General features: G+C 53.3%; 1 protein-coding gene across 1 annotated transcript in view; it reads left to right on the top strand.

Annotated features, from left to right (window-relative positions):
* Positions 1-13,524, top strand: part of CHRDL2 (chordin-like 2) — a 30,480-nt gene extending 16,956 nt beyond the window's left edge. The window contains exons 5-11 of the mRNA XM_012725271.1: positions 1,273-1,366; positions 3,018-3,073; positions 5,098-5,266; positions 6,140-6,334; positions 8,441-8,614; positions 12,607-12,699; positions 13,445-13,524. Coding sequence (XP_012580725.1) covers positions 1,273-1,366; positions 3,018-3,073; positions 5,098-5,266; positions 6,140-6,334; positions 8,441-8,614; positions 12,607-12,699; positions 13,445-13,524 — 861 coding nt within the window. The remainder of the gene's footprint in view (positions 1-1,272; positions 1,367-3,017; positions 3,074-5,097; positions 5,267-6,139; positions 6,335-8,440; positions 8,615-12,606; positions 12,700-13,444) is intronic.
* Positions 13,525-14,520: the final 996 nt, after the last annotated feature.

The raw sequence follows: 14,520 nt of genomic DNA, 5'->3' as shown, positions 1-14,520 counted from the left end.
GGGCAGCCACACTGTGCCTACAGGTTCATAGACATGCTTTCCTTATGTACAGCATGCTGGTGACCCTAGGAGGAAAAAAATCTCTGTTCTTATTTTTCAGATGAAGAAACAGGCTCAGAGCAGTTAAGCAACTTGCCTAGGGTGGCACAGCTCATTCGGTGGCAGAAGCAGGTTGCAGGCCAAGGGCTACATGACTAACTCCCATGTTCTTCCCCTGCACGATGCTGCTTCGATACAGGGATGAGGGGCTGGGTTGAGAGGGGGCTTTGGGGGGGACGGAAATGCCAGTGCTAGGGTGGTGAGTGCACTTTTGTGATTCCTTGTCCCTGGATCTTGTGCCTGTCTTTTTATCCCTGTTTATAGGGGGCCAACTGGACTCCCAGTCTCATCTCAAAGATTAGAATTCGTACTTTTGAGATTCATTGGAAAAAGAATAGGGCAAGGGCTCCGTGCAATGCCACCTCCTCCCAGGTAGACTGCGCATTAGGATACTCACGATCATTCCTTCGCTTGATCTTCATGAGCTAGATAGGAGTTCCCATTTCAGAGGAGGAAACTGAGGCCCAGAGAAGAGAAGGGGCCCGTCAAAGGTCGTCGACCACTGACTCAGAGCACATTGTACCTACAGGTACATAGACATGCTTCCCTTATATACAGCATGCCGGTGACCCTAGGAGGAAAAAAAACCACTATTCTTATTTTTCAGATGAAGAAACAGGCTCAGAGCAGTTAAGCAACTTGCCTAAGGTGCTCTCTCCTGAAGCCCACAGAGCAGGCCTTCTCCCCTGAAGCCTAGGCGAGGGTTTCCACTAAACGCAGCATGAACCCCAGGTGTTTCACCCTCCCCTGGGCTGGCTCCAGGGCCTGGGCAGAGGAGAAACATGTTGGTTTAAGTAGGAAAAGCCTGAAGACTGGACCATGGTCCTGTCTGCCTGACTGCATCTTGACCTTGGGCTCTTCCCATCCACCTCACCGATTGCCATGACAGCCTAGGGAGAGGCTGGTGTGAAAACAGGGTGGAGCTGAAGGCTGAATGCCACCTCAGGGCTGGCAGTGGGGGTGGGGAGGCACAGGAGACAGGCCCTCTGGGTCCCTGGTCCTTGCCAAGGATGCTCTGCTGCTCCTTTCCTCCTCTACTGCAGAGACCTCAAGACCATTTGTTTCCAGCAGGGGGCTTGTTTCCCAAGGTGCTCCTCAGGGCAGGCTGCCCTCACAGCCCAAGGCTGTCCCCAGACCGTTCATCTCCTGGTTTCTGTGTGCTTTGTCTGTCAGGAGGGCCAGATCTACTGCGGCCTCATGACCTGTCCGGAGCCAGGCTGCCCCCCACCTCTCCCGATGCCTGCATCCTGCTGTCAAGCCTGTAGAGGTGAGTGTGTCTCTAGACCTGGCCGAGCTCCCCCGACCCCTCAACCTGGCCGTGAACCACTAGAGTGGGAAGCTCAGGGACACTTAGCAAACAGCCTTCCCTCAAGAGGAATAGCTTAGCCTGCCTTCCCCTGCCCAACCACCCCCCCCACCACCACCAAGAAAAACTGAGCCTGAGAGAGATACTGATTTGCACTTAATTTTAATTGCAACCCTAAGGACTAGGAAGGAGGAAAGAAAGGGAGGTCTAAAGCAGGACAGGAGGAAGAAGCAATCCAAAAAGTGTTGGGAAACTAACCTCTACTTAAAATAAACCTCTGTGTAACCTAAGTCTCTAAGTTTTCTTCTGCTTCTCAGAAAAGTCGTAGGGAAAAACAAGTTTCGTCCACCAGTCACCAACTCCCATTGTTCAAAGGTTCACCCCAAAGACGGCAATTCCCTCACACTTCCTTCTTGTGCAGGCATGTTGGGGGTGAAGCAGCTTTGCCGGCAGGAGGCAGCAGTGGGGTCAGGTAGGAAGCAGGGCCCAGGAGGCATGGGCAGGTGGTAGACTGAGCCGACCAGAGTCAGCTGGCTCCAGAGGTGCAGGGCTTGAGTGTGCAACGGAGCCCCATAACCACATGAGGCTGAAATGACCCGAAGAGGGGGCTGTACCCCCTCTCCTCTTATCTCTCCCAAAACATAGCTGGGCATGGGTCTGGGCTCACTAAAGCTCACGGTATCTGTGTTAAGCAGAATCCAGGTAGAATCTCTGTTCAGAGCAGGAGAGGCCAACATACCAGCCAGTGAAAGGCAAAAGGCTGGAGTAGAATAACTGTGCAGATAGTCAGACTGTTCCCTGGGAGCTATGGTAGTCCAAGAAAGCTTCCCAGAGAAGGCAAGACTGGCAGAGACAAGTGTTCTACCATAGAATGCTTCCCCAGATGCTGGCATCATAGAAGGGCCTTGGACCAGGTGACTCCAATTTAGTCTTGGTTCTTCCAGTTAATTCCTGCAGGTTCCTTCCTGCTCTGGGCCTCAGTTGTACTGTGTGTGCCCTGAGAGGTTGGCCTCAGTGATTTCTAATAGACAGCACTTGGGTCTTTGAACTAGGAGTGCTCAGTGGGAGCCAGACTGTATGTGAGGCAGAGGCTATGGAGAGAACCCCATTTAGAGTCTTAGGAAACTGTAGGGCTCCAGGGACTTTATGTGGTACCCCAGGAAGTGGAGGAGTCCTTAGGTATTTTAGCTGGAAAGGGGTCCCTCCGTGCATACTGTAAAGCAAGGCCTGGTGACGCCACATGTGGCATGCACAGTGACTCCCCAGGGACCTGCAGCTCAGAAGACTGCAGGGATGAGACTCAGGAGCCTTGGACGAGCCACGACAGCCACTGAGCAAGATGCCCTGGCCCAGTCAGGCAGTTCAGTCCTAACGGTGGCGAGGTCAGTGGGGGAGAAACTGAAGCAGCAGGGTCTTTGTCAACCCAAGAGTGAGGAGACACTGTAATGAGAAGTGGGACTAGGTCCTCACTGGGGCAGAGGGACCTGCTGAAAATTGAGGGCTGCAGATGGAGCACTGGGCCTTGAAGGGGCTGAGGCTCTCAGGTCTGCAGAGCTCTGAGCCACGAGACTGAGGAGGTGGAGGCTCACCTGACTTCCCCTTGGGTTTCCAGATGGATCAAGTGAGAAACCCGCCGAAGAGGTCACCACACAGTCACACCATGGGGTGGTGAGTGCGCACCTTTATCTGTTGGGGGGGGGGGCTGTGAGGAAAGGGGCTGAACTCTCCGAGATTCTGGAATAGGCCATGCCCGTTACTGTCTTTCATTTCTTCTGTGTTCCCCAGGCCAGCGCCATTAGCCCCTGCCTGCCCCGGTCCCTCTCCCAAGCCTCCCACCATGGTCCCCATGGTGGCTGATGCGTAAGGAGGGGCCTAGAAACAAGCGCCACACAGGGGAGGAGCAGGCCCCAAACTTCCTGACTTCCCTCCTGGAAAACTCTGGCACTGTTCCACTGGCAGCCTGTGTCCCCACTCAGGTTGCCCAGGGCAGCGTGGCCCCACCCAGCTCAGCTCAGGGGGTACTGGAGGCTACTTCTCTGTTCTTCCCTCTGTCGTGGCTCCTCTGGCTCTTGGTCTAGAGTCGAGGTAGGCTTCACTGTCCAGCTGTCTCTGGTTGGACAAGAAAGATGTGGGAGAATGGGCTGGACGCTTAGTCAGGTCCCAGCCCCAGCACCTGTCCTCAAAGTGAACGTCTCCTCCCTCCTCCTGAGTTCCCAGTCTGGGTCGTCAGGACCCCGGGAACTGCAGTCTGGGCTCCCCTTGCCAGAGGCTTCCCGGGAGTCCGAACTAATGACCTCTCCCTCCTCCTCTACCAGCTCATCCTCCCTTTCCAGGCTGGGCCTTCTCCAGTGGGGCCTGTGCCCAGAAGCACGAGCCATCCCCCTCTCCCTCCTCCTCAGGGAACAGCGTGCTAACGAAACCCACCCAGGCTGGGTTGCAGGCCCTGAGCAGCTACTGACTGACTGACTGAGGGATGTGGGCAAGTCACCATTGAGGGTAGACCCTTCAGTTCCTTCTTGCCTCTGTTCCCACCTGACAAGCCTCTTGTGTCTGTTATTGGGGCCTGGGACAGTTTCCACCCGGGAGCTCTTGTGGACTCAAACTCCAGGTTCCAGACCATCAGAGGACTGACTGAGATTGGCCAGAGGAGGAAGAGGCCATGGAAGGAATGTCAGTGACCTAAGTCAGCGAGAGGTGTGATGAGCTCTGCTCTTCACCCCCCATCACACCTGCTTCTCTCCCATGGCCTGGAGCTCCTAATCCTCAAACATAATTTCAAACTCTCAGGAAACCCCCATCGGGCTGGATTTCCCACACACCCTCTGCTATTACTGCCGGCACTTTCTGGAGGGACAGTGTCCTGGGATCTTGGACTCCAAGAGCTCTGGAAAGAGGGGGCCAAACTCAGAGATGCTTTGTCTCCTGATGGGCCCTGCTCCTGGTTTTCCTGCACCATGGGATTCTGGGGCCTGGCGAGACTCGCAGAGGCCCACCCCCTTGTCTCATCACCTGAGTCTCCTCAGAACAAGAGATTTCTATCTCATCTGCACTGCAGTCTCATCTTCTGTTTCTTCTTCTTCTTATTATTATTAAAAATTTTATTTATTTCTGCATACAAAACTGGGGTACAGGCCAGAGGTGTAGGGGCGGCGAGAGGATTCACCAGAGACAGAGTGGGAAGCAGAGCAGGCAAATGGACAAAGTACACTGCTGAGGGGAGCAGCGGGTGGGTCAGGAGAGGTCTGCCACGCCATGTGGGTCACCAACCTGGGCTGGGGATTGAACTTATGCTGAAGCGGTTGTGGTTGACTCCGTAGCGCTGCGCTTTAATCCACTGCGCCACACCAGGGAAGGCCCTCATCTTCTGTTTCTTAACTATTAAGTTCTCCAGGTTCCTGATCACGTATGTGTCTTCCAGATCAGGAGCTTAGCCCTGTTCGGCCCTGAGGCCATGCTTGTGATAAGCCTGAGAAGGCTTGCTGGAAACTGGATTTCCAAATCTAAGAATTTTCAAAAATGAAAGCTTTCAAACATCTCAGACCCCATCTGGGTCTTCCTGTTCCGAGCCTGTGCCCTTTCCTCACTGGGAAGTCGCCAAGTATCCACCCTCAGGTTTTGCCTTCGACCTCTCCCTTGCTGCTCCCTTCTAGGGAGGGGTCCTCAGTGATACTCACCCTTCTTGCCATTTGCAGAGACATCCACAGGACTCATGTACTGGTGACGGTGGGAGGAAGGGAGGCCTGAGCACCCCAGCCCCCACTGAGCTCAGCAACCCCGGGGGCTTCATCCCTCGCCACTTCCGACTGAATGGGGCAGGCAGCACGACAGTAAAGATTGTTCTGAAGGAGAAACACAAGAAAGGTGCGAAGTGGGACCTCCTGTGGTGTGGGAAAGGGGGCCGGGTTGCACCCACCTCCCATCCCTGCATCCCCCCGCTCAGTGGTTTCCCAATTTCAACCTGGCCATGAGCTTCGAGACTCAGAAAATGAAAACTGAAATTGCCCTTAAAGGACATTAGCGATAAACCCCATTTGACAGAGATGAGGGCGCTGAGGCTTGGAACACCGAGTTAGAGACAGAACCTGTCCTGGGATCACGGCTAAGGCCACTATGAAAATAACTTTTTGAGTATCTGTCAGGTCTTTGCTGTGAATCAAGGGGCACAAAACAGAGAAATGAAAATGGCCCCTGTCTGTGAGGGGCTCCTAGCTCCTAGCAGGGGAGACCGACGTGTAAATAAACTAGAGGGAGTCGAAAGGAGAGTTTCTAACAGAGGAAGCCAGACTAGGGCTGGTCCCTATAGCCAGGCTATAGGAGCAGGGATGGAGGCCCAGGAGGGAGGCCGAGGGGGAGGCAGATGGAGCTGCAGGACACCCTGCTGACAGTGTGGGAAGAAGGGGCCTATCAGACGGCTGGATAGTGATAACCTCAGCTCAGTCCTCCTCTGCCAGTCTAGCCTTCTCCTTGTCCCCAGAGCTGACCCAACAGGCAGAGAACTTACTAGGCTTACCTCAGTGCAGAGATGGGACTGGGGGGGGGGGTGGGGGGCGGGGGGAATGGGCTGGTGGTGGCGGTAGGCAACTTTATGTCCTGACCTCCAATTTGCAGGCAGTGTGACTGGACCACACTGATGGAGTGGGGGGGGGGGCGCTTCCCGAGATACCCCCTCCATTATCGGGCTTGACCTGCGGGCCAGGCTCTGACCCGCCTCCTTCCTTGCTCTCCTTGGCCCAGCCTGTGTGCATGGTGGCAAGACATACTCCCACGGGGAAGTGTGGCACCCAGCCTTCCGCTCCTTCGGACCCTTGCCCTGTATCCTGTGTACCTGCCAGGACGGCCGCCAGGACTGCCAGCGGGTCACCTGCCCCACAGAGTATCCCTGCCATCACCCCGAGAAAGTGGCCGGAAAGTGCTGCAAGATTTGCCCAGGTACAGTGACCGTGCTGGGGGCAGGGAGGACAGTGGCCAGAGCGAGCCCTCAGTCTAGGGCCTATCTCCCCCCAACCCCTGGGCGTAGACCCTGGGAAACTCTCCGACACGGATGGAGTATGGACTCCACGCCACAGGATGCAGGGGCTTGAGAAGTGCAGGTGTCAGAAGCACGAGAGTGGGATATGCCAGGCTCAAAAAATATCAGACCGTGGAACTATCTAGTGTACAGGGACCGATTCAGGGACTCAGATAATGATCCGGATTCTATGAAGCTATAAAAACCTTAGGACATTGGGACTTAAAGGGGACTACTGAGTGTTTATTAACCACTTGTCATGTGCCGGGGGGTGTATGGTATGTAGATTCATGTCTTCCTCACCAGAATGGACACAGCAGGTATCTTTATCTCTATTTTCAGAATGAGAAGGTCAGTCTTTGCCCCAGGTCACACATCAGTGACAGTCCTGGGATCTGAATTTGTCTGCCTGATTCCAAAGTCAGTGCTTTGACCATGACTGCCTTCCTTTCGCCCTTATCTACACGTGGGAAAACTGAGACCCAATGAAGAGAAGGGACTTTCCTAAGTCACGTACGAAAGTTGTTGAGGTGCTGGAAGCCAGAATTCAGGCTTCCAGACCAGCCGGCTGAGTTCTTTCAGTGGTATCGTGTGAGGCGGGATTAAAGAGTGTGAAGACAGCAGAATGCAGTGCTGAGAAGAGCTGCCAGTGGTTGTCAAGGGTAGCTGTGGAGGGTCAGGCCCACTCTCTCAGGCCTGGAAGGCAGGTCGGCCTGAAGGCGAGGCCCCATTACAGGCCTGGGTTGGCAACACTGAGAGGAGAGGAACAGGGAAGAAACAGGGGCAGGAAACATGAATTGGAAGCTATTACATACTAGGTATTTTACTGTGATTTCCCATCTTGCGTTTAGTGTCCCCTACTCAGCTAATTCTGAAGTGAGATGACTGAGTGACTTCATCTCCACCTACCCCAGAATTTAAAGTCAGGACATTTAAGTTTGTGTTAGCTGACTGACTGACTGACCTAAATTTCTGTTAGGATCTTATGAAGTGACTGTGTCTTTCTAAGTCTCTGACACAGAATTGATGAAATGTTTTATGAATTGTAAGCCAAAAATTCAAACATAAGGTAACTATTATTTATCAGAGTAATAAGCTGTTGGGTTTGGGTCAGGGAGGGCGCCTGGTAGGGTGGGGTCTGGAAAGCATAAGGGCTGGGTTCAATGTGAATTCTCTTTTAGACTAACTGAGCCTCACTCCGGCTCTTTTACACATGGTCTGGGCTCTGCCGCCAGACCCCAGCCCACTTCCTCTTAAAAATACCGAGACTCTATACTTAGAGTTCTTTTATCTTGAAGGGCTTCTTAACTAGTAAGACTCCAGAAACTGAAGGGTTATAGTAAGGTGTAGAGGGACCTGGTCCTTCAGTCCTTGAAAAATTGTCAGGGAATATTGGTACACAGAAAGTTCTGGAGCATGTCCTTAGAATTCCAGCATGTCAGGTCTTTTGGAGTGGGTCCAATTTACTGTCAAAAGCATCGCCACCATTCTCCCATTCCATCACCACCACAACCCCACCCCACAACGGTGGCCTTTACCACCATCACCACTGGGCCTCTTCCACCCTCATCATCGCCATGACTGCCTCAACCACTCCCAAACTTGTCATTTTATGGGTTCATGGAGAGCCTGCACTTGGTGGTGTGAGTGACACAAAAGATTTGGAGGACATACTTCCTGTCCTTCACCTTGTGGATCTCTTTTAGAAGAAACGTACCCAGTTGAAACAATAACAAGGCAGTGTGGGATCAAGGGCATGAGTGGGAGGCTAGAAGGATTTTAAAGGCTGTGGGTGGGAGAAAACAGGGTAAACTGAACTGTCCCAGGAGGGCTGCCTGGAGGAAGTGGAAGGTAAGTGCCCCTGAAAGATGAGCAGTTTTCTGATATGCTCTTTGTTCCCCAAAAATGGGCACCAGAGGTCTGTAGCATCTCTGGGGCGGGGGAGGGTTGACAGAGCAGTGGCCCCTCTTTCTGGGTCTAATAGGTGTGGAAAGACAGAGCACTCACGAGCTCCTTGTCTCTCCCAGAGGACAAGGCAGACTCTGACCACAGTGAGGTCAGTGGTACCAGGTGTCCGAAGGCTCCAGGTCGGGTCCTTATCCACACATCAGTATCTCCAAGCCCTGACAACCTGCACCGCCTTGCCCTGGAGCATGAGACCTCTGAGCAGATGGAAATCTATCTTTGGAAGCTGGTGAAAGGTGAGCCTTGCAGTGATTCTGTGGTCGGCTGACAGTTCTGATAAGCTCACCCAGCAGTGAGACCGGTGTCTCGAAGTGCGCCCTCTCCTGGGGGAGGTGGTTGTTGCACCTTGCGAGGAGTCTATAGACAGTAAAAATCCCCAGCACTCTGTGAGGGGAAATGTTTTCAGGCCGAAGGCCTCCAAGCATTTTCAGAGCAGGAAAGCCAGGGGATTAGTCCCCTTCGGCCTTTTTTTTTTTTTTTTTTGTGGTGCATTCTGTCATTCCAGGCTACACAAACACCAAAAATAGTTCTCCTTCTGTGAGAAACTCACCCACTTCAACAGGTTACTCAAACCACCAACTGAAGACCAAGAGTTTTCATTGATAAGGGGATTGCTGAGAGTTGGGTTTTAAGTAAACCCTGACATGAGCCCTTTTTGTATGAATTAGTTCTAAGGTCACTTGCTGCTTCTGCTGGGTGTGGCTGGGAAGGGGTGTGGAAGAAGGGTTGATGAGAATGATGATAATGATAACAAGCAATGTGTGAAGCACTTTAGAGTTTACAAAGTGCTTTCACATTCATTACCTTATTTGATCCTCAAGGATCCTGAGAGGTAGGTATTATTATCCCCATTTTACAGATGAGGAAACTGAGGCTCAGAGAGGTGAAGTACCTGTCCCAAGGCCACACAGCCAGTAAGTGGAGGACGGGCGCTAGAGCCCATGTCTTGTGACGTCAGATGCGGCTCTTTCCCTGCACTACTCTGCCCCTGCCGTGGGAGGAATGGACGAAGAGAGCGGAGCTGTTCAGCCCGGAGAAGAGAAGACTCAGGGGAACAGGACCGCTGGCTTCTTGCCTCTGAAGAACTGCCCCAGGCAGAGGGAGCAGTTGTGTTCTGAGTAACCACAAGGACCAGAGCAATGAGCAGGGGCTTTGGAATCAGACAGACCTGGGTTTGAATCCTGGCTCTGCCAATTGTTAAGCTGTGTGGCCTTGGGCAATCACTTGGCCTCTCTGGGCATCAGTTTTCTCTTCTGTTAATTGAGTAGGAGAGTTTTTGGAGGAGTAAATGAAATAATATAGGTACAACCCCTGGCCTCTCATAGGTGCTAAAAATGCTACTACTCACCCCACATCAACAGGCAGACTTGCGAGAAGCAGTTTTCAGGCAGTGAACTTTCTTGGAAGGGAGGGAGTAAGCGCCATTCCCAGAAGTGTGTAGGTGGGGGCTGGGTGGGTGTTCTGCCCTATCTGGGCAGGCAGTCAGAAACCCTTATTTTCGTTGTGAGCCTTGCAGTTCTTCTTGCCCCTGGACAGGAGCTCACTGTGTTTACCCAGGGGGGGGGGGAAGGTCCGCATCCTCTCCCCCATGTGCTGGGACCACAGAGAGCAAAGGTCCCAGTCTCTGCCCTTAGTAGCTCATGGCTTAGTGGTCTGAATAAGCAAGTGCTCCCTGGGAGCACAGCCCACAGGGAAGGTTCTATGGAGGATGGGTCCGGGGCTTAGAAGACTTGGAAAAGCAAGAGGCGCCCATCTTGGCAGGGCAGTGGCAACAACTCAGACTCTGGCTCCAGAACCCACACTTCACCCCTGTGTGCTGCATAGCCGGCACAATGTGTAAAGTGCTTCTTTTAATCCATACAAGAAACAGGGGTACGTATGAGGCCCCATTTGGCACATAGGAAAACTGAGCCTGAGAAGTAAAATGACTTGCTCAAAGTCACACAGTTTAAGCCATAAAACAAAGCTTCAAACCCAGGTCTGACCATCCCCAGTGCTGGCTCCACAGAGAGAACCTTATGTTTTAGAAAGGCCAACGTGTGCCCAGAATGGCACAGAGGGGGGTGTCATGGTCAAGGTCAGTTTCATTACCACCAGATTCCACAGAAAAGGGATAAGGTGGAGAGGACCCTTCAGCTCCTCATTGCCAGGCCCTACCGTCCTGTCATCTCCTGACCCCCTGGGTGGCCTAAATGCCCCTCCGCTTCCCCATTGCCTCCCTGTCCCAGACCATGGAGGTCAATGTCTGATTGGAAGCTCTCACTGTCTCTTCACCCAGAGGAGATGAAACATTGGGAGAGGGAGGGGAACCTGGCGTGGCCTGGAAGACAGCGAGCAGATAGATGCTGCAAGCTGGGCTAAGTGGGGTCTGGCCACACTGAGGCCAACCCCAGGCACCAGAAACTGAGCAGAGTTGGACTAGAATCAGGGCCTCTTAGATTCTGGAGTTTCAGCATAGAAGAGGCCCAACCCCTCCCTGGGACAGAAGTCCTCCTGCAGCTCCCTGGTGGTCTCTAGCCACACCCACACCTGACACCCACATCCAAACAGGAGATTCACTTCCAAAATGGTGAGTGGTGAATGCCCCACCCAGAGTGTTAAGACTGTGCTGTCTCCTGCACCCACGGTGCCACCTCTTCCCTGGGGGCAGAGTGCAGACCTGCACACCCTTCCAAGGGCCAGTGCATGATCATGACCTTCAGGCTAGCTCTTGATTTCCAACCCAAGAGTCTGGTACTGTGAATCATGATTTATAGGCCACAGTGTGGGGGCCCCTCATCCCTATTGCCTTCTCCAGTTTGTGTTCTGGGATTGTGCAGTGGCTGGCTGGCAGCACCCACACCCAACTCACGCTTATGATGTGGCTTGGGCCTTTGGAGCCAGTCTCTCCTACCTCCTGGTCCCTGGCCTCCATGCTGGGAGCCTGAGAACAGTGCTGGACATTCCTACTTCTGGAACCTCATTCCCAGGACCAGAGCTGCCCATCCCCCTGGGCTACTACTCAGATTCCCACAAGCATGGCCAGTTCCTGATTTTCTTGAGGGTGGTACTGACCTAGTGGAGGTCTTGCTGTTGCATCTGTTCTTTCTGGCCACAGACTCTGGTGGCAACAGCTGGGCTGACCTTACTGCTCAGGGCCTCCGTGCCATGTATGGTGCTCATGGACTGCCTCTCCAGGGGTGCAAATATCAGGAGATGCAGCTAATACCTCATTGCCCTAGGGTCTGGCCTGAACTGGGTATATACTTACTTATCCTTCCATCCGTCCATCCACCTACCCACCATGCATTCATTCACTCATTCGCTCATTCATTCATTCATTCATTCTTTCCACATGCTTAATGTGAGCCAGGCTCAGGGGACTCTGTGAGGAAAGCCCTCCAGGGGTTTCCAGTCTGGCAGGAGAGGCAAGAATAGACACAATGACTGCATTGTGTCTGATGAAAGCTGTACAATCACAAACAGGAGCCAAGTGCCAGGGGTGCCCCAAGCAGGACATGGAAAATATCTGGGCGGGAGGGAGGATCAAGGAAGGCCTTCCAGCCAAAGACTGGAGGGTGCATAAGAGTTCAGCCGATGGCAACAAGAGAAAGTGGGGCCGCTTGGGGCCCAGGGCGTGGCGAGCGTGTGGGCTGGGCTTCCGCAGACCTACAGTAGCTGGTTAGGACTGGAGCACCAGCAAAGCCACTGAGGGGGTTCGGTGATGGACCTCATCTGTAAGGGGCCCCGAAACTCTGCATTTGTCCTTGGGCATCTGAACCAGCACACCTGCTGACTTGCAGCCTACCTTCTAAGCCCAGAAAAAAGCTGAATCAGTCTGTGCTTCACCTGGTGGCCTTCCTTCCTCCCTCTGCTCCTCCTGCTTTGTGGACAGGTGTCTCGGCCACTGCCTGTGTGAACAGGATGGTGATGGTGACAGGAGCGGGTCAGGAGGGGCGACGGTTGATCAGGGTAGGGAGACGGCAGTGCAAGACATATCAGTGTATATTTCCATTTAGGATCACAGGTTGGAAGGGGTCAGAAGTCTGTTGTGGTGACCCGGGCAAGGCATGACGGGGCCTGAATGGGAGAGTGGCAGTGGGATGCAAGAACAGACTGAAAATACTTAGGCAAGCCAGTCCTCAGGATATGGTGGGTCGTGAGACTAGGGAAGGGGAGGGGGCCACTGTGTCTCAGTCACCCTGTTTCTCTGACTGCATGTTGCTCATGGCCTTGTCTCTGCCCTCAGGAATCTTCCACTTGATTCAGATCAAGAAAGTCAGGAAGCAGGATTTCCAGAAAGAGGCACAAAACTTCCGGTTGCTCACCAGCACCCACGAAGGTGGGACCTTGGGCTGAGGACTGGAGCCTGGGAAAAGAGCCAGGCTAGGGGCCAGGGCTTCTTGGGGACTTCCAGGCTGCTGGTGCTGGAAGGGGGGGCTCCCCCGACTGTCAGCCACAGACATCAATTCCCGGCACAGGAATCTAGTGGGAGTCTGGGCCAGAGATTTCTCAACTTGGAGCTCCGAGAGGGAAGATGAAGCAGAGTCATTTGGATTTGATCTTGGGAGTGGGGGAGACAAGGCCGTGGAGGAGGGAACCCCCAAGTCCTAGTGCTGCCTATTCCTTGTCCACTAGAACATTTCCCTCTTCAGCATTTCCTTTTTAACTTTCTGGACACCACAGGAAGATTGAATAAGTGGGGGCTCCAGGTGGGGAAGAAGTCATAGGTGTCAGGAAGCCAGTGCAGCCCCCCGGTGGGGCAGGGTCATGTGCCTAAACTGGGTGTTGGGGTACCCACCTTTCTGTGGGCTCCTCTCCTGGCCCACACAGTCATCCTTGCCCTAAGCTTTTCCTACCCCAGGTGACTTTGCTGTGCATATGCATACTCACAACACACCATGCACAAACCACACACACAACCACACTATACACATCCCTTACACATAGACCACACCACAGACGTGCCACACACATGTGCCACAACATACACACCCCACGCATGAAGGCCACCCATACCATGCACACCACACATACCACGTACCACCCCACGTACACTCAACAAGTCTTCTACTTCCTCCCTGCAGGTCACTGGAACGTCTTCCTAGCCCAGACTCCAGAGCTGAAGGTCACAGCCAATCCAGAAAAAGCAACCAAGACCTTGTAACAAACACCTAAACAGGGGCAGACATGAGTTTTATCATTTTTGTTGTTCTCTATTAATAAATAAGACTTTGCATTAGCCCTCAGTCCTGCCTTCTGTGTCACATCCTCCCCTTAGCCTCACTGTGTCTGCCAGGCAGGCCTGGCCACCCCACTTTACAGGGCTGGAGACAGAGATGCAGAGGGCGGACACTGTCCTCCATTCTCACGGGAGCAGCTACCAGAGCAGGTCTAGCCACAGGCCCCCCACTCCCACCCCAGGGCCTCCCCACTGGACCCTCGTCCCTCTGCCACCCTGGCCTCTTTCCTGCTCTGTCTGTCCCTGTCCAGCCCCCAGCCAGGGCACCTCCTGCATTCCAGGGCACTTGTCCTACCTAGAGCACTTTAGCACCGGGTCCAGGACAGGGAATTGACTCTAGTTAGCCCATGGGAAGTAAAGACTCAAAGTACTTTCCCAGAAAATATTCCAGGGATCCTTCCAGATCATCAGCCCCACTTTACCACGAGGAAACTGAGTTTAAGGAGTGGCAGTAATTTGCCTGAAGCCACAGAGTGGTGGCAGCAGGTTTGGCACTGAATGTCAGATCTCACGCCCCGAGCGAGCACTCCCCGCTCTCTCTGCTGTGGCCAGTGTTATAAACCCAAACATTCTCAGCTCGAAGATTTCCAAGGCTCGGTTTCAGATTGCCAGCCCTGGCACCACAGTTTGAGAAGGCCTCATGCTTATGATTAAAGACATCAATAATGTAAGTGCCAAGGTGTACAACACCTTAGTGTCCAAACATGTTTTAATGCCCATGGCTGCACTAACAGTGAACCGAGAAGAAATGATCCACATTTTAGAGAGGAGAGTGAGGCTCAGGATCAGCCAGTGTCTCCCCAAAAACCTCCAGGATGAGTGGTGAAGGTGGACTCTATTCAGACACTTGTCCCAGACCATGCTCTCTTCTTGGCCCGGTTCTCTCCACTACCCCATAACCACGGTCTGCACCCACCTGAC

The sequence above is a fragment of the Condylura cristata genome, unplaced genomic scaffold (assembly GCF_000260355.1).
Source record: "Condylura cristata isolate star-nosed mole 26May11 unplaced genomic scaffold, ConCri1.0 scaffold00015, whole genome shotgun sequence".
In the NCBI taxonomy this organism is placed as follows: domain Eukaryota; kingdom Metazoa; phylum Chordata; class Mammalia; order Eulipotyphla; family Talpidae; genus Condylura; species Condylura cristata.
Note: the sequence above shows the minus strand (reverse complement) of the source record. Positions and strands in the feature narration are given on the sequence as shown.